The sequence below is a fragment of the Poecile atricapillus genome, chromosome 1, assembly GCF_030490865.1.
Source record: "Poecile atricapillus isolate bPoeAtr1 chromosome 1, bPoeAtr1.hap1, whole genome shotgun sequence".
NCBI classification, from domain to species: domain Eukaryota; kingdom Metazoa; phylum Chordata; class Aves; order Passeriformes; family Paridae; genus Poecile; species Poecile atricapillus.
The window spans coordinates 134,481,795-134,506,389 of NC_081249.1; the positions used below are offsets into that span (position 1 = coordinate 134,481,795).

General features: G+C 47.8%; 2 protein-coding genes and 1 long non-coding RNA gene across 27 annotated transcripts in view; 1 reads left to right on the forward strand and 2 right to left on the reverse strand.

Moving 5' to 3' along the window:
* Window positions 1–6: 6 nt before the first annotated feature.
* Window positions 7–11,955, reverse strand: LOC131592238 (uncharacterized). Of its 23 annotated transcripts, none has more exons than XR_009280557.1 (9): window positions 11,941–11,955; window positions 11,051–11,115; window positions 10,754–10,961; window positions 10,484–10,648; window positions 10,338–10,383; window positions 7,308–7,486; window positions 5,349–5,488; window positions 613–647; window positions 7–109 (listed from the first exon to the last, which is right to left on the reverse strand). It is a non-coding gene; the product is annotated as an uncharacterized LOC131592238 (long non-coding RNA). The 23 variants fall into 23 exon arrangements; XR_009280556.1 differs by having other exon boundaries at window positions 10,338–10,386; XR_009280560.1 differs by lacking the exon at window positions 10,484–10,648 and having other exon boundaries at window positions 10,754–10,832.
* Window positions 6,386–23,411, forward strand: PRR33 (proline rich 33). 2 transcript variants are annotated; one of them, XM_058863464.1, is made up of 3 exons: window positions 6,386–6,645; window positions 12,241–12,376; window positions 21,296–23,411. In XM_058863464.1, exons 2-3 carry the CDS (start codon window positions 12,356–12,358, stop codon window positions 22,847–22,849), a joined length of 1,575 nt encoding a protein of 524 aa, XP_058719447.1. In that variant the 5' UTR covers window positions 6,386–6,645; window positions 12,241–12,355; the 3' UTR covers window positions 22,850–23,411. The 2 variants fall into 2 exon arrangements, with proteins under 2 accessions (XP_058719447.1, XP_058719438.1); XM_058863455.1 differs by having other exon boundaries at window positions 6,387–6,645; window positions 21,245–23,411.
* Window positions 15,858–24,595, reverse strand: part of LSP1 (lymphocyte specific protein 1) — a 48,569-nt gene continuing 39,831 nt past the window's right edge. Inside the window, exon 11 of one of the 2 annotated variants that reach the window (XM_058863488.1) lies at window positions 15,858–17,241. The gene's annotated coding sequence lies outside the window, so the exon portion shown is untranslated. The remainder of the gene's footprint in view (window positions 17,242–24,595) is intronic. The other variant, XM_058863503.1, reaches the window with a different exon arrangement.

A 24,595-nucleotide genomic window follows, 5' to 3' on the forward strand; every position in this document is an offset into this window, starting at 1 on the left:
AGGAAACTTCAGATTTGTCTAACCATACCAGCTGACACAGCCAGCAAATATTGCAGGCTTGCACAGAAGCAATTACAGACAGATCTAAGACTTACCCTCTCCTTGCTCCCTGTGAGAGAGGAAAAAAGGATATTGAAACTAGGTGAGTATTTCTCCCGCTCTGTACTGATGTCAAGCTTTAAACCATACACTGAAGCAAACCCAATGCAATGTAGTTTAATGTCTGTTGTCTGCAGGTCTGCCCATGATTCTTCAGATCCCATGGCTACCCTAAATCCCCCCTCTGTACTACTGATGCAGAAGTGTCAAATGGTCCCATTGGGTTTGGCCATTCCACTCTGCAGAAACCACTGCACTGTGGGTTTTATTCCCCCTCCTCCAGGTGCAGTGCCACAGCCACTGAGGACAGGCTGAGCTGGGTGGAGGTGTTTGGGGGATGTCCTGTGCTGGACAGGGAGAGGTCTTTGACACTCCAAGTCAAGATGCCCCTTCCCCACTGCCTCGGGGGGCTTCAGGCTGAGCACAGAGCAGCACCCTGCAGGGATGCTCTCGCTCTGCCGTGTGGAGCCAAGCTGGGCAGATAAACACACAGACAGCTTTCTCTCTACTTACACTTCCTCGGTATCAGACATGTTGGCAATTAGTTCCTAGACAAAAGAGAAGAAAAGGAAAACAAATAAGAAGAAAGAAAGGTGTTACTAGTGAGTGCACCTCATAAAAAATACGAGGACAGAAGCAGATGGATTGACTTTTGAGGACAAAAAAAATCCAAGCACCTGCTTTCCCACACAGCAACCACTTCCCTACCAACACTGACATTTTGGGGGAAGCACAAACCTTTGCCACCCATGTCAGAGGACAAAGGGAGGGGAGGAGAAAAAGATCATCTGAAAAGATATATCCCCTCAACTCAGCTGCTTCACACAGGCAGACCCAGGGGCTGCCCAGTCCCAGCTTTAAATTACAAAATCCCCAGAGCTCAGGGAGACAGGCAAGGCCCGGGTGTCCTCCCACACCCATCTGATATTTCTATCACTCCAGCAAGATCAGAGGAATTTTTCCTTTTTTTGTGCTACCACAGGTGGAAAGGTGCCAGCTCCAAAGCCTCAGTCAGTTACAAAAGTAACTGAAACTACCAATAAACCTAGAGATAAGTACTTATTTGCCAGCACCCAAAAGTGTGTCTGGTTTATACAACTGATGAGTGAGTGATTTGTTGGTTAGTTTAAGATGAAAACCAGCCACATGCCTGGTTAGGCAGTTCATATTGATATAACTGTTCCTATGTAATGCAGCACTGGCTTTCCTAATAGCATCTGCTGCCCTGAGGCCAGGGGAGAAGATGAGGAAAGGCCCCCAAAACTTTCTCCAAATCCACAGCAGATCTTAAATTAGAAAGCCAGAGTTCTCCTTGCTGGCCCAAACCCCGACTTTCATGACTTTATTATTCAGCTGATATATGAGAGATGTCTTGAAGGAGCAGGTGGGCTGACTTAGGTTCAAAAGGAACAACTGCAGCTCAGCAGCTTTCTATTTCAGAGGAAGGCAGTAATCCCACAGGCTCCAACCCTGCCCTATAAGGGATTCTCTCCATTCCCCAGCAGTGACCTTGGGCACCATACATTAACATCAACGGGATTTAAAACCCCCACGTTGCAAGGAGAGATAAACAGCCAACATTTTTTCCTTCCACTTCCTCTTTTATTCTCTTTCTGAAATTCAGCATTGCCCTGGAAGTAATGCCACCAGTGGCTGTGTTATGACCTGACCTGAGGTGCTGGATGGGAGGGGTGATCTACTGGCAGGACACATGAGATTTGGGATCACTGATCTCTTGGTCCCGGGCTGCTTTTAACTTTGTAGCTGTGGTTGCCCATTCCTTGACTGCAACAGCCATCCCAAGGGGTACTCTGGGGACTCTAGTCCTATCAGGCAGGGGGAGCTGGGAGAATTTTTTGTGTTTGGGAGGAATTTCACCCTTAAAACAGCTTTTCTGTTCACCAATTCAGACTGCTTCTTCTGTTAATTACTTGAATGCTACAACATTTCTGGCCTCTCTCCCCTGGTCTTTTCAGTCTAGATTTCATAAAATCTTCAGGATGAAGACTTGCACATGCTATCTCCTCAGTGGCTAGCATGTTAGCAGTTTCATTTCAGCCGTCAAAAATTATTCAAGCTATTAGTAATAATACTTGACAGCATGTTGGTTTAGGCAACAGGACTGCAGAGCTTCTCCAGGCAAAAACCTGCAGAGGGAACCTGCCTAATGCCCAGCTGTTGGCTTCTTCCAAAATACACACTCTATAAAGACTCAGGGCAATGGCCAGTCCTCCCATGGATTAAGCATTTATAAATGCAGCTTTCCTTCTTGCCAAGGTGGAGGATTAAAAAAATAAGAGGACTTTTAAAAGGCTGCTGGCTAAACTCCTCTCTCATTCTAGTAAGAAGAGGAGTAATACCACTAAATGGTGAAGAAATCAGCTCGAGAAGCCTCTGTGTGCAGACAGAGCGAGCGTCTGCTCGGTGCAGGGCAGGCACGTAGCGCAGTGCACGCTGTTCTTTCCAAGGCAATTGAAGTCAACGGGAGCCTTTGCAATCAGGCTTTCCATTAGCAGTTATTGGAATGAGCTCATCTCGTCTCCAATTTAGCTCTAAGGACATCTTGCTGAGGGTTGTCACATTGGCTGTTCCCCTACCCCCTTCCATATTTGTTAATCCAAGCGCTGCAAATGCGAATGGGATTTTGCATGGCATCTGTCCGTGTGCTATAAAAGCGGAGCGAGAATGCCTGCATCCCTGACACCATAAGACCCCAACCCTGAGGGGATTTCTTGGCCCCAGATAAAATGAATTAATAACAAATGTATTGGCAGACTCTGTACAAAGATGAGCCAGACGCAGGAACCCCACAGGCGAGGGCAGAGGGGACAAAAAAATCCAGGGGAAGATCACAGATTTCAGCCTTGCAAGGGCCAAACATTCAACCAGGTTTGGTCCCTCTGTCGAGAGAAGCTGGCATTTAAGGCAGCACCTGACTGCCACTGCCCTGGCTGGAAAGGTAAAAAGGTTTAGTTTCAAGATGAACAAGGTGTCTGTCCACTTCACTGCATTCAAAAGCCGTCTGGTCCCTTAAAACAAGGAGCAAAATGCAGACTGTCATAGCTACAGCCACCCAAGATAAGAAAGGCTCTTTGATGCCCAGCACTATCCACATAGCAAACTCTGTCATCAAAGCAGCCAGCGAAATTGGACTATATTTACATCCAAAAGGCAATAAAGAAAGCAATCTGTTAAGCAATCGGCAGTTTTTGCAGTTAGGATTAAGTTTGCCCGAAGGCAATGGAAAATCTCCAGCTGGCTCGGGATTAGCCTTTGGTGGAAATTGCTTTACACACAGCAAATGCAGCCCAGGATTAAGGCTGTTAGCACCTTCAGGCAATAACTGGGCTTTGTTTGTATAGTGGCAGAAAAATGGATTCCGGTCTTGACTGAGGTTTAAGGATGTAATAAAATCAATTAGTTAATACTGCCCACCCTTTGGAAGGAAATCTAAACACATGGGAAAGTTTCACCAGACAGAAAACTTCCTGCCTGCTCCCACCCATTAAAGGTGAAAGCAAAGGTTATTTTGCTTTTTGTTGAAGCCAAGCAGGTCACTGGAAGGACAAATACACCGATCTTTAGCCCCAGGTGGGCAGGAATACCGTGTCCCTTTTGGCCCCAAATGCTCCTGGCCTCCGCTGAAAGAGCAGAGCCAGCACATCCCAAGAAGCCTCTTAGCAGCTGAGAATGCACCCGGGAGGGGGAACGGGCTGCCTTGCACCTCCAGGCCATCCCTGGAAATAACCCACCCGTCAATCATCCCCTCCCCAGCCAGGCCATACAAGGTAGGCAAGGTAGCAAGAGCCGTATGGAAAGGGGGCAGCACAGAAGTGGCCATGCATGGGCAGTGGCACCTGGCAGGGACAGCTCTCGGGTAAGGACTGGGGCTTTGCTCCACCACACACCACATGGCCATGCTTTCCCAGCAGGAGCCACGGTAAACCCACTGCATGGATTTTTTTAATATACATACATATTAAAAGAGATGGATATTACCTATAATATAACTAGCGAGCATATAAATATATGCATATACTTCTCTCTAATGCTGAAACAGAGCAGCAGGACTCCAGCACTGCTGCAGGGTCACAGCAAAACCCCAACTCCCTGTCCCAAAACGTACCCCTGACCCTTGTCTGCAGGGTGGTATGAGCTGTCTGATCCCTGCAAGGGGTTTTCAAAGCTGAGGCAGAGAACAAAAAGCCAATGACTTTTCTCAGCTTACATGCCCTGCCTTTCCTTGCTCTTAGAACCATCAAGGTGGGAACAGACCAACAAGATCATCCAGTCCAGCCATCCACCTGGCACGACCACTGTAACCCCTAAACAGCTCAGCCAGGTGCCTCTTGAACAGCTCCTGGGGACTCCATCACTTCCCTGAGTCCTGTCCCCTTGAGGGATGGATGGATTGATGACTGCCTGCCCTGGCAGTCACCTACAGCCTCACTAGAGTTCCCCCACATCAGCAGCACAGCTCCCACACCCAAATTGCTGGCACCAAAGTCACCTGTGCTGGTGTCCCTCCTGCCTTTGTAGAATATCCACCACCCAACAGCAAGAAACTGGTCTGAGAAATATAAATACATGGAGCATTTTACACTCCCACAAAAAATGAGAAAATTGTGAGAGAAATTCCCTGTGTGTGCAGAGGGACAGGAGGAGAGGATTAAATTCAGAGTCGGATGCTCCCCATACTCATGACTTCAAATTCCTTCACTTTGCTAGCCTGATCATGTAAAACTCAGACTTTTCTTCTTTCCTGTGGGAGGGGGCAGTGTTCCATGGCCACATTTTTTTTTCCTGGATCTCCCTCTAGACCTACAGCCTTCTTCATCCACCAGAAGCTCCCTGATGATCCACCCTTCATACCTCCTGCCTCAGCCATCCCTTTCTCTGGGTGACAGGGGAGGGAAGGTCAGCACTTTCCTCCTGCTGCTGGAAGGAACTTTCCCTGAGTGCCCCAAGAGATCACAATTTCCAGCCCCAAATCTTGGTTAGGAAGGGTATGTTCTCCCACAACTAATCCTTGAGTCTTCAAAGCACCCAAACCTCTGTGGGTGACGTGAGACTTGTGAGATGCCCAACTAAAGCTCAGAACCAGAAGTGCCTTTTCCTTAGGATCCTGTGTCAGATCCCAGATCCTGTGGACCCCAACCCTCCCCTGGTGCTTTCTCCATTCAGACCAAGACTCATCCCTTCTGTGGTGTTGTCCCCCAGCAGCATCCCTTGCCAGGGATCCCACTTACCTGGGAGGAGTGGAGAGAAGCAGCAAGCTCCCTGTCAGAGGGAACGGGCAGGCTGGGATCTGCGAGCGTCCCAAGGTGATGCAGCTCTCAACTTATAGTGACATTTGATCGTCTGGAAGAGCCGATTGGTCCCAGACTCCCTGTGCTGGGCAGGGAAGGGAAGGGAGCAGGCATGGGCGGGGAGGGGATGAGATGGAGGGGGAAGCAAGGGAAGGGGAAAAAAAAGGTCATACCATGTATAGGAGCAGCTGGAGGAATTGCACAGATGATGCTAAGATGGGAGGGACATGTTTGGAGAAAAAAACCTCCAGGGCTTATGCTTCTATATTTACAACCAGACAGGCAGGCAGGGCTCAAAGAGGGGTATCTGAGGCAAAGGCACCTCAGAAACAAACTGGGGAGGCCTCATAGCTCCATAGTACACATAGTACACTCCAAAATCTGGCTGTGGCACCCTGGATCTCGCAGTCTCAACACACAGCAGCAACCTCCACTCTCCCCTCTGGGCAGGGACTCTTCCCAGCTGCCCCTCTACATGCAAAGGGTTTTGGCTGTGCTGCAGGGTGAGAGCTTTGGGAAGGCCCATGGACCTTCCACATCCAATGCTCTTGGAACTGAGCAGTCACAGGCACGTAAGAAGGCAGAGGCACTTGGCACACGTGTTGCCTTAAGTGCACCTGTGTGCGAGTGCTGTGTGGCACACACCCACCTCTCACTGACACTGCTGGGGCTGTGCCACACACCAGTGCTCCAGGGAACCTGGAACAAAATGCAAGGGAGCAGGAACAGCAAAAGAGCTTGTAAGCCTTTCTTAGCATGACATGAAATCATTATTTAAGTAAGGACTTCTTAGGGAGGACAACCCCAGGTGGCTGGAGGCTGGGTGCCTGGAGTGGTTTTGCTGCCAGAGCACTCCCCACAGTTGCATGACTATTCCAGCAGAGGATTGCAGTGCCTCACACAACCCTCTGGTTCACGGTTTCCATTTCACTAAATATCCCAGGCTTCAGCTTCCCATCCCGTCCCTCCCCTCTCCCCTTGGCAGGGCTCCCCAGCAGCACAGCATGTGCCCTCCTGTGTGCCTGGCAGCTCCAGCACCCCCTTCCTACCCGCCTGTAGGAGTGGAGAAGTAGTTCAGGAGCTGTGGGGCAGGCGATATTTTTGGCTCAGGTCACAGATTGATTCCTGCCCACTCTTTCCCTGCTGCTTGCAAGAAAGGGTCCCCATCTGAGGATGTAGAGACAAGCTTTTAAAGCCGTGGAGTGGGAGCACAGTGCTGCAGCCTCCCAGTCACCAGGTAATGTGAATCTCCTGTCCAGCTTTTCTTTTCCAGCTGTCTGGCAGCTTATCCCCTCACCTCCCTCCTGCAACCCACCTCCAGCCAATGCTTTTGTTATTTGTCAGGTGGGAGGGGGACAGTGCATCCATCCTCAGCGCCCTGGCTCCATGTGGGAGTTTGCTGGGTTTGGTGGGGTGGGGACATGGGTGGGCACCCTGTGCTGCTGAGAAGAGCAGCAGCTGCACGGGAACACATGGCCAGACCTGGTATCATCACCTCCACTCCCCCCTCCAGCTCTGCCCAAAGCACTAACACAGCAAAACTGCTCGGTGGTTCCAAAAGCACAGTGTGAAAAGCTGGTTTGCTATCTTCCACTCCTCATTTCCCTCACGCTCTCCACCAGCTGGGCATGCCTCCAAGAAATACCATATTTGCCCAAACCAGCAGAGAGTGGGGATGCATGGGAGGGGAGGCTCCCAGCTGTTTCTCTTTTCACATCTGTGGTGGGCCCGGTTTGGCAGGAGCCTTCCCCAGCCCCCTGTGCCCACCTGCGAGCTATAGACTGTCCCTGCTGCCGATGGGTGCCACAATCCGGCCTGTCATGCCAAGGGCTGGATCAATCAGCTCAAAAGACAGCATGTGTGTGTGTGTGTGTGCATGCAAGTGCAGCCTGTGCTTACAGCAGGGTGCTCCCCAGCAGATGTGGACCTGAAGGCTCCTGTTGGCCCATCTGCTGCCAGCCTTTCGGCAGGAGCAGTGGGAGCATCTCTCAGGGTTGCACAGCCTCCACCAGAGCGGTGCTGCTTGGCAGGGGAGCGCTCACTCAGATTTCTCTCCAAGCATCTTGACAAAGGTGAGGCTGGAATGAGCAATGGGAAGAACAGGTAGTGAGACCTCTCTGCTGCAGCTTCACTTTCAAATAGATGAGAAACAGACATTGCTGCCTGCAGTTTCCACTCAGTTCATGGACGTGTCTAGCAACTGCTCCAGACAACATTCATCTTTAGATCCCATCTCATGTCTGTGCTCTGTCTTCCCCATCACCATACCCTGGGAGCATGGCCTTTCTGCTTAGTACTGTCCCAAAGGACACCCATGCATCCTATGGACTGCCTCTGTCAGTACACTCATGTCCATGTCATGCATCTTATTTCCAGTCCCAGCATGATCTGGATCCCTCCTCCCAAGGGACTGAGGGTACCTTCTCCATCCCTTGGTCAAGAGGGCTTGTCTGATCCACACATTTGCTCTGCTGTCACCTGGTTTACAACCAAGGCTCCTTCCCCACAGCCCAATTTATGTTTGTCCTTCTTTTTCTTTGTGGGTCTCTCCATCCAGTTTAGCACACAACTACAGGCCCCTCCAGCATTTGTTTCATGCCTTAGCCACATGCCCTGCTTTTCACACATTCTCTGTCAAGTCTTTATTTCACCTCTTGATTCCATCACACAGCAGTTTCGTCCACAATCTTTTGCCGCATTTTCCTCGTCAGCTTTGTCTCTTACTACTTTAGATGCTCCTGCTCTAGGATATATAATTTCTACTGTTTTGACATCATCTGCTCTCCCTGCACCTGCAGCAAGGTGACTTTTGAGGACTCCTTTTGAGCTGCCACAGCACAGCCATGCCAGCCTAGAAAGCAAGCAAACACCACCTCCTCACACTCCCTACTGATCACAGAGACCAGGTGAGGGAGAGACAATGCCAGCTGTGCCTGCACAGCTACCAAAAGCTACCCAGTTTCATTAGGTGAGGGTGCAGCAAGCACCTGTCATTGAAAAGCCCCTCTCTCCCACCAGCTCCAGGTTAGGAGACAGCCCCAAGGCCAACGAGCACACATGAGGTCACAGACACGAACCAGGGTCTCAAACCACAAAAAGTCCCTCTGCCAGCTGACCCCAAGCCAGAGCCTGGCATGCTTTTACCGTGACAAAGTCTCCACCTGGGAGACGGTACAGCAAACCAGTGTCCCTCCTTGAGCAGGAACTAGAGGCTGGAGCAGAGATCTAGACAAGCTTCCATAGGTAGCCTGGCCCAGTGTCACATTTCTTCTTGGTAGGTAGGAACACCCAGACTGACTATTTGAGATGGGCCACAGGAATTTATTGTGTTGCTGGGCCACTTGCAGGGAAGCTGTAATCAGCTCTTCTCATCTTTTTTGGCTTTTGGTTGACCTATTGCAGCAGCCAGTGCACACAGGGGAGATGCCTTTACACACAACACACACACATTAGCCCAGATGATTTTTCAAACTGCATAAAGATGGGCACCTCAGTCAAAGGCTTGTGTGTGTGTTTTGTTTGGGTTTTGTTTTTAAAATATCCTTTCCCTGTGCTCACTGCACACCAGTCAGCAGGCAGCAGTTTCATGGATCATTGCCTCCATGGCTGGTTAATACTCAGCCAGCAAGCTGAAATAGCACTGGAAAAGTTCATCTGAAGACTTCTACAGCCCCGGAACTCTAAAATCCTACATGTTCATTAAAGCCTACAGAGTCTGTAAATAAAATCAGCTACATCCTTCCCATAAAATTGGTACTCTGTCACAGCCCAAGAGGGATCTAATTTCTGAGATAAAGCAACACCTATCCCCATCTACCTGTTATTCTCCAACATTGAACAAATGGATCTTCTTCCAAAGCAGACTTTGCTTTGGCCTTTGAGTTGGGCAAGAGGAGCTCCTGAGGTCCTGCCTCACGCAGACTTGCCCATGACTCCTTCATGGTAGAGCTACAGAGGAACTTTCACTGACACCTTCTGTCATTCAGAAATGGTGAAGTTATCCAAAGTGAGTTTTGTTATGAGGAAAATGTGTTTTACTTGAGTTTGCAGTTTGAATGATTCTTTATTCCTCCTCCTCTCCAAAGTCATGTTTGAATGCTTTCAGAACTACATTTTTTACTGTTTTCCATGATATAGATATTTTGGCTTTGGCATGTTTGTCTGCTTCTACAAATAACAGCCTTGAAATAATTGAAGGTATCCAGAAAAATGTATTAAGCTGACTGGGAAAGTGTGGGGATGTGTTTTTCTGTTTTGTGACATTCAGTTATAAACCTTTTACCATGATTCAGGGCAGAGGGGAAATGGGAATCACAAAAGCCATTTAAGAAAGCAAAGTAAATTTTATACAGTTCCCCTATGCCCTTCTCTTTATCCCACCCCAGAGAAAGGAATTCTGCAGAGGGGTTTATTCAGCAGTTCAAGGTTAGAGTAGATGCCCTATGTTCATTGAACGCTCTTCCCAAGTTAATTGAAGTAGCTGTCAATAAAAAGGAAGATCAGATAGTGGCTAAGTAAGTACATTCAGAGAAAGGACAGAATATAAATACATATATATAATTATTTTCTGTTCCTGGGCAAAAACCAATGACATGTTTTATGCAGCCAGTCAAGAAGAGATCAGAATAGCCTTAAACTTTATAACCAGCTCCTCTGAGTATTAGCAGACCACTGTCATTTTAGTGGTAATAATGGGAACCTGGGGAATTTGAAACAGCCCAAAGGGGCTGAGCAAAGACCATCTTTTCTCCCTGGCTCCTCTAATACCATCCACTTGGCACTCAGGCTTAGGATCTCCATCCTTGGTTGCCTCTCCTTTCCCCAGAAGTGACCTGGTACAGTGTTTGCCATGCACAGTGATGCACCTCTTGCAGCAGCCATCCAGCTAACAAGGAGAGAAAACAGTTGCCAAGCTGTGGTTTCACCTACCTCAGCCTTGGAAGGTGTCTGGGGAACCTCAAGATGCCAACACCTTCTCCTGGTTGCGGGTTCATGAAATTGCGAAAGTTCAGAGGCATAAGAAGGAGAATAAAAGGCAACAAACAAGCATTCTCTTATTGATGACCACGTTACACCTCCATTTAGCTTCTTGGTACTGCTGTTCTCCTCCTTGCATCTGGTGGGAGGGAGTCAACCAACAATTTCCATGGAGGTCTCTAGTGTGTCATCCCTTTTGTGAAACTTGGCTGGTAGAAATATCTGCCTGTCTTATCCCCTCTTAGCCTGTAAGAGCAGAAACTCTACATCTTTGGTAAGAAATAGGAAGGGATCTGACCACTCCCTACTTTAGCGTGTGCAAACACAAGCCAGCCCTTCATCGTTCATACAGTGCATGCTGAAAATACCTGCATTAGGCTGGCATGGTTTCGGTGGTGACAGTGGCAGAGCAGGGTACAATGTGTTCTCCTTGGGCATTTCTAAAAACTGTTAAAATATTCTTATTCAGAATATGGAGTTTCTTAAGTTTCCAGTTGGGTTGTTATTGCCTGGGTTTTGGGGTTTTTTCCCCAGAAAGATCTTCAGTGTTGGGGACACACAAAATCATTAGCACTCCTAAAAGAGAAGGGCATTTTTGATACATTGAAGCTGTCAGAGAGAAATTAATTGCATAAGGGTATTTGTATGAAGGACTGAGCACCTACCCCAAATCCTTCCAGAGGTCTTCATTGCAATAAGGAGCAGCGTGTCCTGCAGAGCCAGGCAGGATCTCAGGGAGGCAGAGAGGAAGAAAGCAAATGGAGAGCTCACCTCTGACACTCACCCAAAGCACCAGCACATACCTCCCCCTTCCCACAAGAACCAGCCTCATCAGATGGGCCAGACCCCTGATGGATGAAGGAAGAGCTTCGCTACCTTGATCCATGACTGAGTAACTCAGATTAGAGAGGAGTCCATGAGCAACAAGGCTTAGAAGGGAGAAGCAGAAGGAATTTGCCTTCAGAGCTGGCTTTGTGGCATAGCTCACCAGCATCTCAAAAGCCATATGAAACAGGCCAAATTTAACCTGCGCATAAAGCTCCTTTGTAGATCTCCAGGAAACTGCTCTCACATGCCCCCATCTTTCTGGGAGCATGTTTAACCCCACAGCTGCCATGGCATTCTCACTTAAAGGCTCCTGAAAGGCTCTGAAAAAGCAGAACCTAGGAAGTCAGCTGGAAAGCTGGATGAGGTGCCTCAAGGCCAAGAGGCAGTAAGCACCTGCATGGTGTCTGGGCAGCTCACAGGCTGCCCAGGACAAAGGCTGGAATTGGTGCCATCCTTATCAGCTCACCTGAGCAGTCTTAGCTGTGATCTTTGAGTCAAACTGCACATAAACCCCTCAACCAAAATTCACCAAGCTAATCAACACCAAACCCTCTCTGCTCCCAGTGCAGCATTTTCCACACTTGCATCCTCTGCACATCGCATGTCCCTTGCCAGGAACAAGTAAAGACAGAGTTTGGTCTCTTCCTCTCTCAGGAAGGTAACAATCAAAGCACTGCTCCAAATTTGCATTTTGCAACCCTGACTTTTGCAAAACAGTAAATCTTACCAGCCAACTTGAAAAGCCTCCAACTGGTTTCATCGCCTGGAGCTACTCTGCTAGAATAGCTGCCCTGGCAACATCTCCATCCTCTGCCCTTCACCTCTCCAGTACTTGAGATGCTGAACTTTGCAGAGCCAAAGTTGGGAGCACGCAATGGTGTTACTCGATAGCCACTCTTCACGCTAATTTTAGGTGGTGGAACTTTTCATGCTTTCAGAAAGTCCCTTTATTTAATTTTGAGAAACCTCTCGTACTTAGTGGCTACCATAAACATTTTTCTATCTGATGCTTTGAACTTACCTACAGGGCTCTAGAAGTCACAAGCAACCAGCACCTGACACGATCTCAAAGGAACAATCTCCTGTTAATTTCGTAAACCGGACTGAGTAACATGATGCTCCCAACATGCAAATGATTTCAGATGGAAACAAATTACACATCAGTAAGTAATATATTCTTTTTTGGTTTTTTTCCAGTTAATATTTATTTCTGATTTTTGTGGTAGACTGTTCCTCCATCACTCATTTGTTTGCTCTGGGATATGTCCTTGCTGCATCTGCTTTAGATAACTAAGGCACAATATCCCCGTGGGATTCAGGAGTTCTTGCTTGGACACCCTAGATCTACGCTAGGTATCTCCCTCCAAAGACAATGGATCAGAGGTTTGGCCATTCAAGATAGAGGCTGGGTCTCATCCTCACACTCTTTACACTTAAATGGTTGAGACAGATTGACAGTGAGGATGATGACTGAGCAGCAGGATGGGAGTCAGGACCAAAGCCTGGAGCTGCTGTTTTGTGTCCCACTCAGAGACATTCCACAACCTTGGGGAAGACCCACCGGCCCAACCAAACATCTCACTGAATAATTACATTTGCAATTTGCTGCTTTCCTGCCTTAAAGTGCTCACTTGTATAAATCCCAATGGTATCTCTCCCTTACTTTTCCTCAACCTTTCCCCATTCTTCCCATCAGTCTCACAAGTCCCAAGTCCATGACCCCTTTTTTCTGTTTATTTAATGCCTGTCTTTAGTATTGCTAAGCCACAACTTCTGAGAGTTATCCAGAAGAGATGAAGCACCTTTCTGAAAACTTGTGATCTAAATAAAATCATTCCACTGCAACCAAAACCCTCAGGGGACTCAATGCAAAATCCCAGGGAAGTCACCTGTCTCACTATCAGGAGCCTTGCAATGGTTCCACTTCTATAGTAAATCCTAACTCCAATGGCACTTTTGTCAATGTGAAATACATTTTTTCTCTTAACCTGCTTCTATACAAATATATAGATATATATGTGTGGACATAGGCATAAAATGCAGTGTCAGGGGAAGTGTCTTGAGCTGGCAAGGAGCTACCAACAGACCAACCTCAGAACCTCGTTCCGCAGCGTATCAGCTGCCCCCTCAGTATTTATAGCTGCCCTGCTCTTTGAGCCTGTTTATTTTCCTTCCCAAAGGTGGTGGTGGTGGCAGGAGGCAAAGCTCTGACATTCAGGCTCAGGTGTCCCCGAGGCTGACCTTTCCTTCAAAGAGCAGAAGCTGCAGACACATTTCAAGGAACAAAGTCATTTGGAAACTCTAGGCTCTTGTGTCCATTACCATGCCAGAGGCCCAGTGCAGAGCTGCAAGCAAGGGTTGAGCAGAAATCTGTTAATTAGCATGCCCACATATAGATTAGGATGGATGCAAAAATGAGCCTGTAATTATTTTATACCTGGAAAGAGAACCAGGTGAAGTCCAGCCCCCATTCTCAACGCAGAACAAGTGCTACATAAAGACATATATTCAAAACAGACTTGAGTTTTTCATTATTTAAGTTTCCCCCAAGTTTAAAGAATGCTGTTTTATGGCATTGCAATAGTCATGGACCATGTTTTTCAATCCCATTTGCATACATTCATGTAGAATTAATCTGTTAAACCCTCTAGGGAAAAAAAGCAGCCCTGAAGCCTGACACAGAAGGACAAGCAGCACATTTCAGTATGACTGGAGCTCCCACATATTTATTCCAGAGCCAATGCAGCCAAAATCATGTTCACCTTCTGCATAATCTAGACAAGATGGGTAAAGAAAAAATTGTAGTGAAGCAACACATCAAGGTACAGCCCCAGTTCAGAGCACTGAGAGCCCACATAGGGGTTCCCAGTCCCTCTTTTTGGGCACTGCCAGCCTGCCAAGGGGATGGTAATTTGGGGAAGCATGGCAGCACGGGATGAAGGCAGCCAGCAGATACAGGCACCAGGAAAGCATTACTCTCCTCCACCAAGCTTTGAGGTTAAGACTAATCCTGCAAGACTCAGTGTGACAGTTTGTCCTTGTTATGCTCAAAATGCAGCAGTCTCAGGAGAAGACAGAGCTAAGGTCTCATAGCCCTACTAGCACCAGACCAGTAACTGCTGCAGAGTGGCACCAGCCTGCTCTCCTTTACTCAAAATCAGCCACAGGTCCCTGCAGGTTCCTGCTGGGAGAAGAGATGAGCCTCCAAGCTCTCATCCCCTCTTAGCATTGCCCAAAATGCACATCCAGCATATCTGGGCTGCAACATCCCTTTTTTTCTTTTTGCGGAAGATGGGGAAGGTTTCTCCATTCTGGTAACCCCACTGCCAGTCCCACCCACCACCATGTGCACACCATGTTACTTTGGGAGGAAAAACAGCACACCATCAAGTTAATTTAGCTGTGGAAACCTTTCCCCTGGCTGATATAATATCTCAAAGAGCTGCACACATTTGCTCCAAGCCAGTTCTCTCCCTGCCTCCTGACCACCACTAGAGAGCTCTGGTCTCCCATAACCTGCTCACTTCTCTTCTGTCACCACAACCTCAATAACAGCAGTTGTTTATTGAAACCACATCTAGGTCCCTGTGGGCTTTAAGTGGAGAAAATACACTCTGCAAATTAACCCTCCTTAGAGAAGGAATCTCACACAAACAGACTTTGGGGCCTTCTCTGCCCTCTGCAAACTGGCAGGGCACGGGAATAGTAACTGGAGAAGTTCTCAGCCATTATTTCCACCAGCCAGCTACAGAACTGTGTTGAAAAATTGGTGCAACCAGTTTGCACACATACAAAGTAGTGTTATTTTCACCTCAACCCAGAGCATCTCTATGCACCACACTGCTACCGCTCCAGCCTCACTGGAAAATCCCAGCACAGCAGAGGAAGGGCTGAAGGGAGGAAAATGGGGCCATGCTGCTCAGTGCTTTGAAGAACACAGGACTCCTTGAATTCCTGCCTCCCAGAACTGAAGCAGAGGATGGAGAGAACAAGAGTACCAATCAGCAGAAAGAGCAAGAAGTTATATTGGAATTATCTCCTTCCTTACCTACACTTTCCTAAAATGTTAGGATAGCAGAAACTCTTCATTGTCTCTGCACCATAAAAGCATTATTACTTGGAAGGTCACCCCTATAAAAAGGTTTTTCTATAAAAGGTAGATGGTTCCAGATAGAGCCATCAGCTCATTAGTGTGCTGGGTTCCAGTACAGACAGCTATACTGACCTTATTGAAGCTGGATTAGCAGGATACAGAGGAAGACTTTTTCCCCTTTTTTTATAGCTGACATGACCAGTGATTTTGGTTGAAGCCTATGATGTTGCTCAGGTCTATTACCTGGGGACCTAAGCTCTGTGCTTCTCCTAGCTGATCATACTCCCCAAGAAGACTCTGCAGGCTGCTCCACTGCCCACCCAAGCACTGCTCCTTCCCCTTTTACAGGCAATTACTCCCCATGAAAAATGCAGCAAAATAGCAGATCTAAATAGGGCAGGCACACTGAAAACCCCTTTCCTGTATATGTCAAGCTCCTTTTCTCCCTGCCACTCAGGCTGATGCTTCCTCTCCTCCACCTCACATTCAAGCAGAGAGTTTCAAGGTCTTGGAAAAACAGCTTTGCTGCAGACTCCTACATGAACAAAATTCTCAGAGTTGCCATCATTACAACATCTTCTTCAAATTTTATTAAATGCTTACAAAAAAAAAAAAAAAAAAAAAGAAAATCAAGGGGGCAGAAAGTTTTAAGCAGAAAGCACACTGATGCAGGCAGAGAAACAAGCTGTCCTCCCTCCAGGAGGGTAGAAACAAGTTGCAAAATGATGTTGACATGGGAAGAAGGTAGGAATGAGACTAAAGTGGGGATGGGGGACATGTTAACACCATGAAGTATGTAAACATGGGAGAGTTCAGAAAAAACCCTAGAAGCTGATTTGCAGACCCCAGGCCCAAGGCCAGAAATGCCACTCGTGAGTGCCTCAGTTTCCTCAAGTTCACAGCAAGCCTTGGTCTCCACAAACAATTCACTAGGATGCCATTTCACCAAGATCGCTTCCAGCAGCAGCCATTTCCCAATATCCTGCTCAGCTTCAGGAACATAGCTTGCAAGTTTTCAAGGTGCCACCACATCTAACTTTTAGAAGTGTTTCAGTCACCAGCACTGGAGTCCACGGGTTAGAGAATAAGCAAATCACTTTCCCAAAGAAGGGAGATAACACCAGTGGTCAGCGCTCCTCACCTGGGAAAGGAGATCTTCAACCCATCTTAGAGGAAGGCAGCAGCAATTTGAAACAAAGCTGCTATTGCCCTACTGAGACAGGAAAGTGGCAGGAACATTTTGGCATGGGTACATAACTGTGATTAAAGAATGATCTGGGAATTAAAGAAAAAAAACAGGACTAGGTTGAATGCAATTTGATGTATGCAGAGACCAGTAGATGGAAGTCCCTCAAAGCAGATGACGTAGAGGGACAGAGGCTGCATCATAAACAGGGGAAGACTATACCCACAGCTGGCAAAACAGAGTGACAAGGGGTCCTTGCACTCTCATCACACTCCCCTTGCAATCTTTTCACACTCAGGACCTGCCCTCCTTTCAAACACCAATTCTTCACCAGATTTCGAGTTCCCTTCTCTGCCACCACCCAGCCACCAAGGGCCACAAAAGGAGAAATTCTTAATCACATAACAAAAGCCTTGCCTGCTCAGCAGGGCAGCAGATCCCTCTCTAAAGGAGAGGGAACAGAGCCTCTCATCTCCATAGCAGAGACAGATTAAAAAAAAAATATATATAAAAAAAAAAAGCCAAAGAGTCACGCAGAAAGTTAAAACGGGGTGAATTTTGTCAGCTGATCTAGTTCCTTTCTTCCATCTGGAGGCAGTGTGGGATATTGCTCAAACCCCAAGAGGAGGCAGGCAGTACCCAAAGCAGACTGACAGCAGTCAGGAGTAGAGAAACATCCTTCAATTATCTTCTGTGGAGCAGAGGAAATAGTGGCGTGGAGGCTTGCATTGAGTCAGGACCAAGCTCAGCTGCAAGACAAGAAAACACAATATTATGGATACCATTTGGCCTCTCATGAGCAATACCCTGAGCTATACAGAGACTGTCTTCTCTAGCAATTACAGGTGGGTTTCTCCCACCCATTTTCACAAAGCCCTGTGAATCAGCCCATCCATAACGTTTCAGCATAACTGAACTGTGCTGGGAATGTCCATGCCCGTGGCAGAGGAGATGCTGCACGCCCAGCAGGGCTCATGGCTGCACTCTTGCCGTGCTGTCTCCCACCCCAAGGAGATTTGCAGGCTTCCTCCCAAGCTGATGAAAGCCACTAAGGCAGAGTGTCCCCCCAGCCCCTGACGCTCAGTTTGGGACCATCTGCAGCAGTGTTGGGCTCCTGCAGCTCTCCCTCCATCTGCTCTACGCACGACAGCTGGTGCAGCCGAGGGACTCCAGCACACAAATGACTTTTCCATCACTTGATAAATGACTCCTGCATGCTGACATTCTCCCCATTATTCCTGATTTGGGGCTGATTGCTGATGGTGCCAAGTCAGGAGAACAGTTGGGGTCCAAGAGTAGGTGAGCATGCATCCACCCATGGGAACTCAACCAGAAGCAGGGAAACTTAACCCTTTGAAAGCCTCTTGACTTCTAGGTTCACTTCATTCTAGCTTATTGCAAACCCACACAAGTGTCCCAGGCAGTGGCTCCCCTCTTGTCCCCTGGTTTTCAGCTCCAGCCTTTCCACTGGCAATAAAGCAAGTCTGTATGTCCCTTTATTTTGTTTCATTAGGTGGCAAGGGGGAAGACAAATATTCCTTGTTGAGAATTTCTCCTGAGCACACAAAGCTCTGAAGGAGACTCAAAACAAAGCCAGGCTTGACAGGGAAGACAAATAAATTAACAGCTGATTTCCTTTTGCTGTCTCTTAGCATCTCACTGCTCCATTAGTCCGAGCACACAGATTCCAACACAGTCACATACCATGGAAGTTACCATCCATAAGGACTCAAGACCCACAGCACAGCAGATTTCGAGTCAGAGAGAATGCTGAGATAGCAGCAAGAGTGATTTTAAGAGCACGGACTATTGTAAGAGACAACAAATCCTGAGGTTATACAGCATGAAGCAGCTTCTGACTTTGTAAGCAGAGGGATTTTCCTGGTGTATGCATACTAAACTTTCCACTCTGAGAGCCCCCATACCCTCCTCAGTAGCATCTGGCAGTGTGCAGCAAATCCCAGGAAAGATCCTTCTGACTCACGGGGAGCTGCATTTTTCTGGAGTGCAGCAATCCATAAGACAAGGAAAACACTCCAAGAGCTGATCAGTAGCTGGGAAGTTCACTGCCCTACCTCTTCAGTATTCCCTACACTAGCCTGAAGCAGGTCAACTTTATAAATCTGGTTTACCAGTGCTGCTGGACCATAGCTCATCTTGTAGTACAGTCTGTCCATGGGACCACATTAAACAGCAGCAGATTAAGTCACTCCACAATAAATCCTACCATGAGGTGCATGTATTTACTCACCCTTCAGCAGATTTTTAAAAAGGCACAAAAAACCCCACAAGCAATTACCAATTTCTACACAAACAGAGCCAGAGCAGTGTCACAAAAATACCTACATGTCCCTCCAACTGAGACATTTTGGCTTTTTGACCCAGAAGAACCTAAAACATCTATGAGGCTGGGGAGGAAAGTAGGTATATTACAAAGGAGTAGGCTCTCAGCCTTTTTTTTGGAACAGTGAAGACTTGCCTCTAAGAGTAGCTTCTGGAACAAAGCAAATCCTAATGACAGCCTTGTGCCTAAGGAATGAAGCTGATAAGACACTGGGCACGTCCAACAGTTGTCACCCCCAGCTGACACAAATCCCCTGCAAACCCCCTCACAGAAAACAGCAGGTTTCTCATGCCTACAGCTAAAGTAAATCAGAATGGCTTGAATGGGACCTTTAGTTGAAAGGGACCTTTAAAGGTCATCTAATCCAACACCCATGCAATGAACAGGGACATCTGCAACTAAATCAGGCTGCCCAGACCCCCATCCAGCCTGACCTAGAATATTTCCAGGGACAGGGCATACACCACCTCTCTGGGAAACCAGTTCCAGTGTTTCACCACCCTCATCATAAAAAATTCCTTCCTTATGCCTACTCTGAACCTACCCTCTTAGTTTAAAAGCTTTACCCTTTGTCCTATTGCAACATGCCCTACTAAAATGCCTGTCCCCATGTCTCTTATGAGCCACGATTACATATTAAAAGGCCACAATAAAGTCTCCCCTTCTCCAGGATGAAGAACCCTAACTCTCTCAAGCCTGTCCTCATAGGAGTGTTCCATCCCTCTAATCATTTCTGTGCTCCTCCTCTGCTCCAGCAGATCCATGTCTTTCCAGTACTGAATGCACCACTTGCTAGATACTGCCTATACCCTGCCCACTACAGCCCCTGCTCTGGAGGGCAGCTCACCCACCATGGTGAGGGCTTGACCTAGAAGCTTTTGAGCTCAACATGCCACCTCTTCAGTGCTTTTATTTGCTACTGCTGCCTTTAAAAAGAGAAAAGTCATCCTTCTCCCCCCATCCCCAACCAGTTCTGGCAGACACACCACCTGCTTGCTGGGTATGGATCCCCTTCCCAGCCCAGTGCTGAGAGCAACAGTGCAAGCCCAAAGCCAGCACTGGGCACTCAAGCACAAATAGCTGTTCTGCACTTTTCACAGTTCTGCTCAGGATAGTTTTCCTGCACAGTAGGTATCATGCTACACACCCACACTAACCAGAGCAGGCTGGGAGCCACCAGGAACAAACACAGCACATGAAATAAACAGCCCCCCTGGGCAAGCCTGACATCACCCTGCCCTCCTCTTCCTTGTTTCAGGATGCTCAGCTGCATCCAGCACCAGGGATTAAGGGGCTCAGTGATTTATGCCTCATTTCATAGCAAAACTCAGCAACTCTGTGCTGAGCAAGAGCCAGGATAGAGTCAGATTTCCTTCCTGGGGCTGCCAAAGAGTCACTACAGGTCAGAAGCTGTTTGGTGCTCCCCAGCTTGCTCGTAAAGAGAGAGGAGAGAACTGAGACTAGTTTTATCTTTGTATGCCCAACACAGACCCTTAGCTCCACTGTGCTCACCTGAGCAGTGGTCACAGAGCTCCACTGGCCAGCACTCCCCAGAAAGGAGGCAGTGACGAGTAAGAGCAGGAAAAGCAGCCAGGCATCCCTGCAGGAGCAGCCCAGCACTGGCCAAAGGGCTTCAATTACTACTGGAGATCAGACCTGACACAGAGCACAATCCATTTCTACTTCACTCAGGAATGAGAGATAAGGCAAGACAGTGGCAAAGCTTCCCAGGGGAATGAGAAAACTCAGTTTTATCTTGAAGGAAAATGTTGTCCCTGTGCTTCATGCAGCGAGAAAAGACCAGCCAGAGTCAGTGTTGTGGCAAAGCACTTCCTCACCAATAAACAGAGCTTCTGAGAAGCCTTGTATTTCACAGGGGTGTCTTCATGCCAGCTGAAATGAATCAAGGCCAGTGTTGACTTTGATTCAAATGACATATGTAGTTTATGGCTGTTCTGTTGTATGTAACATTGTATCAGAGTATTAATAACTGAAATTTGGAAAGCCATGAAACATTCCTGCTTTTTGCCTCTGGAGATATTTCAAAGCTTCAAAATTTCAAACCCACTTTGTTTCCCTTGACATTTCCTTCCAAATCCCATTAGGACTTGCCAAGACACGAACATCTGGGTCCCCAGGAACTCTCACTGTGCTAATGCCAGGAGCAGAAGGGCTCCAGGTTTGGCAATAGCTTCCCCCAGGACATCTCTTGCCCTGCCACACCCACCCTCAAGACTGGCTGAGGTTACCTCAGGAGAGCAACAAAACAAAGATGGATGCTCTTCTCCCACAGTATTAACTCCATACTCACAGCTTTTAGAGAGAAGAGGAGGACTTGTATATCAATATTTCAGAATCTAGCCCAGGGCTAAGCCCACACCAACTCTAAACTTGGTCTTTTCTTGCAGGAAATGACAATGCTGATAACAGTACCATCCTCCACCCATTCTGTTTCCCAGAACCACCCCCTTTCTCCCCCTCCCACCCTACCAAAGCCTGGGAAGGACAACCTGCGGCTGCAGCGGCTGCTGAAGAAGGCAGCCAGGAAGAACGCCATCCTCACCTCAGAGCAGGGCAAGTCCTTCCGCTCCAGCCTTTCGCCTGTGAACGAAGCCAGCCCCGACCAAGAACGTGCTGAGAGCCCTGCCCCAGCAGAGCCCCCTGAAACCACAGCACCCCCCTCTGCCCCCCTGCCAACCCACCTCTCCATCAGGCCTGTCAGCCACCGTGCCCCCTCCCCTTTCCGAAAGGGGAAGCCTTTCGCACTGAAGGTCACCGAGCAGCGGCGCATTGCTGAACATGTCAAGCTCACAGCCTCTTCAGCCATGCCCCTGCTACAGAAGCCAGGAGCACCTGAGACTCCCCAGCAGCCTCAAGGTATGGGCTCCCACCTTCCCTCTCCATCTGACCCTTCAGTGTCTGTTCTCCCCCAGCCTCCTCCTTCCAGTACACCCAGTACAGAACAGGCACCAGGGGTTACCTACGTCACCAGGGTGAACACTTATTTCCACAGCGTCAAGCCCCCCAGGGCTAAGACTCCCACACCAAACCCAACCCAAGGAACTGTCAACCACGAAGACAAAAGGCCTACCTCCCCAGCATGTCAAACAAGCAGCTCTGAACCATCTCCAGAGCAGACACCCACCTCAGTTAAAGACAGCAAGGCCACTCCCCCCTTGCCAAAACCTCCCCTCCTTCCTGCCGCAGAGACAGAGCCTCCTGATCAAGGACCTGTTCCTACTGAGGAGCCCAGCACCTCTGATGCCCACATCAATACAACCCACAGAAGTGACACTGAAATATCCAGATCCAAGACAGCTCCTGAACTGCCCCAGCAAGACAGAAATGTGCTAAAACCATCAACATCCAGCGCTCCCTGGAGGCAAAGACGCCCAGCAACAGCAACTCCAGCACAAACTGATGGTACTGGGCCCACATCCACAGACACCAAGGCAGAACACATCCCTGAACCTCAGATGACTCCCAGCTTACCCAACATTGGCTGTCTCGCCAAGGCTGAGCCAGCATCATCGTCAGTAGAAGCACCAAGACCTTCTGGAAGTGGTGCCAGTGGCTGGCATCGCCTCAAGAAGCACTTGATGGTGCAGCCAGAAGCAAACAACTTCCCAGAGTCTGAGCCAGAAAAGCTGGGACAGAAGGAAGGGAATAAAGAGGATGCTGCTCAAGCAGTCATCGAGCAAGACTCCATGCTGGTTAAATCAAAAGCCATGAGAATGTGGGATGCCATTTTATACCAGGTGACACTCACCAAGGAGAGGAAGCAGCAAGCAGAAGAGAAGAAGCCACAGAAGGAAGAAAGCGTCTTTCTTCCCCGCCGCTTACCCATCCTTCTACACAAGCCACGTTTTGATGCCCGGAAACTGAAGGAACTGGCTGCCAAACCCATGACAAAGATCAGCACCGTGTTTGAGCTGAGCCGCTTTCGACCCAAAGGGGCCGCGGAGCACACCAAGAGCTTTAACAGAACAGCATCAGGATGGTCGGTCAACTGAAGCCAGGCTGCTCCACGCCTCTGGACATGCACCAACCGAGAGGACACCTGTGACCAAGTTTACTGCCCAGTGGAGCCAGGAGTAAGAAAAAAAAAGAAATTAAATAAAACCCCTCCAAGCCAGCAGCCCCATGCTGCAGGTTTAAGGGTTACTCTCCATACATTCAAAAGCTCAAATACATAGCTACCACATCCACAGGTCACAGGAAAACAAACATGTTTGTTTTAAAGAGTCAACAACAATCACTGGATGAAGTAACAGAGTGAAGAGGACAAACTGCCTATAGAAAAAAGACCAGTTTTGAGTAGGATAATGGAATCTGAATTTTTTTGCATTTATCTAAGACAGATCCTAGGAACAGCAGCAGTTGAACAAAATGGAAACTCATCCTTTCACCCAAGGCACAGAGAACAGACAGTAAGATATCTTGCTCTCACCAAGCAGTTCCTCTGCCTAACAAAATGGGCATCATCCGACAACCTCCTAGGCCAGTCTACTAAATACTAATGCACAGAAGAATAATTTTGTTATGGTAATCAAGTTCTGTTATGTATTTTACCATGTTTTCTCCACAATAGCTGATGGTTAATGTCTCCACAATAGCCAGCAAGACCTTGCTTTAGCACATGTGTATCCAATTCTGTATTTAACAAGGTGCTGGTTTCTGAGAGCTTCTGCTAACCCCATGCAGTCTCATTTTCACGGCAAACATCACGACAGTTGAACACCTGCTTGTCCCCAATATCCTGAAAAAAGGGCATTTAAAGGAAAATCCCCAACTCTGCCCACCCAGAGACAACTGGGCTTTCCAGTATTACCCTTTGCAACTCCACTGACAGCAGGCTTGTGAGCATGGAAGTTGGAAGATAGGTTATTTCTGTTTCATAAGGGACTTGGTCATATGCAGGGGTGTTCCTATATAGCTAATATAGGATTGCTATGTTTAGGCCAAATAGAGTATGAAGAGCTGTGTACAGTGTTTCCTTTTTCATGTGCAGAGGATATGGAACTGACCAGCAGCTCCTCAAGCCAAACTGCAAACAGACTTAGAAACAAAACAAAGAGCCTCTTTTGCCTTTTTTAAAGTCTTCCTATTCTGCAGTGATGTTGTAAGAACAGTTCATTTAGCAAATCATCTTAAGTTTTCACTTTACTGGTCTTACCTCTATTCTGTAACTCCTTTGCTAGTCAAAGGGCAAAAACCAAATAGGAAGAATATTATCTTAATCTAAAGTGGGGATTTTCTCTTCAAACCCACAGTTTTCAAAGAAAAAAGTAAAAAAAGATTGGAAATGTGCCAGTAATCACAAGTGAATCCTAGGTAAGCCTCACCAGGATAATTTAACATTGCTGCAAGAGAAGGCCACAGAGAAACATCCACACAGCAGCACAGAAAAAGATTTGAAGAGTGCAGTGTAAAACACATAATGCAGATAAAGGCAACCTTTCCAGAGAGTGATAAGTGGTACCTTACTGCAGCCCAGCCAGGTGGATGCCTCAGCACAAAGGTCTGCATGCACAAGAGCCACGGTACTGGCATGAAGCAGAGCAGCCAACTTTGATTGCATTTGGGAGACTAGGTGAAGGTGGTTTAAGAAGCACTTGTGCTTTAAAACAGTTTTTGTCCTGCACCAAGGACAACCACCCAGAGCAAACCACCAACTCTCACCTAAGGCTTAGGTTTCACATCTGCTGAGCTTCCATTGACACCCCAGCCCCACTGCACATGGATGAAGGATGGGAAAA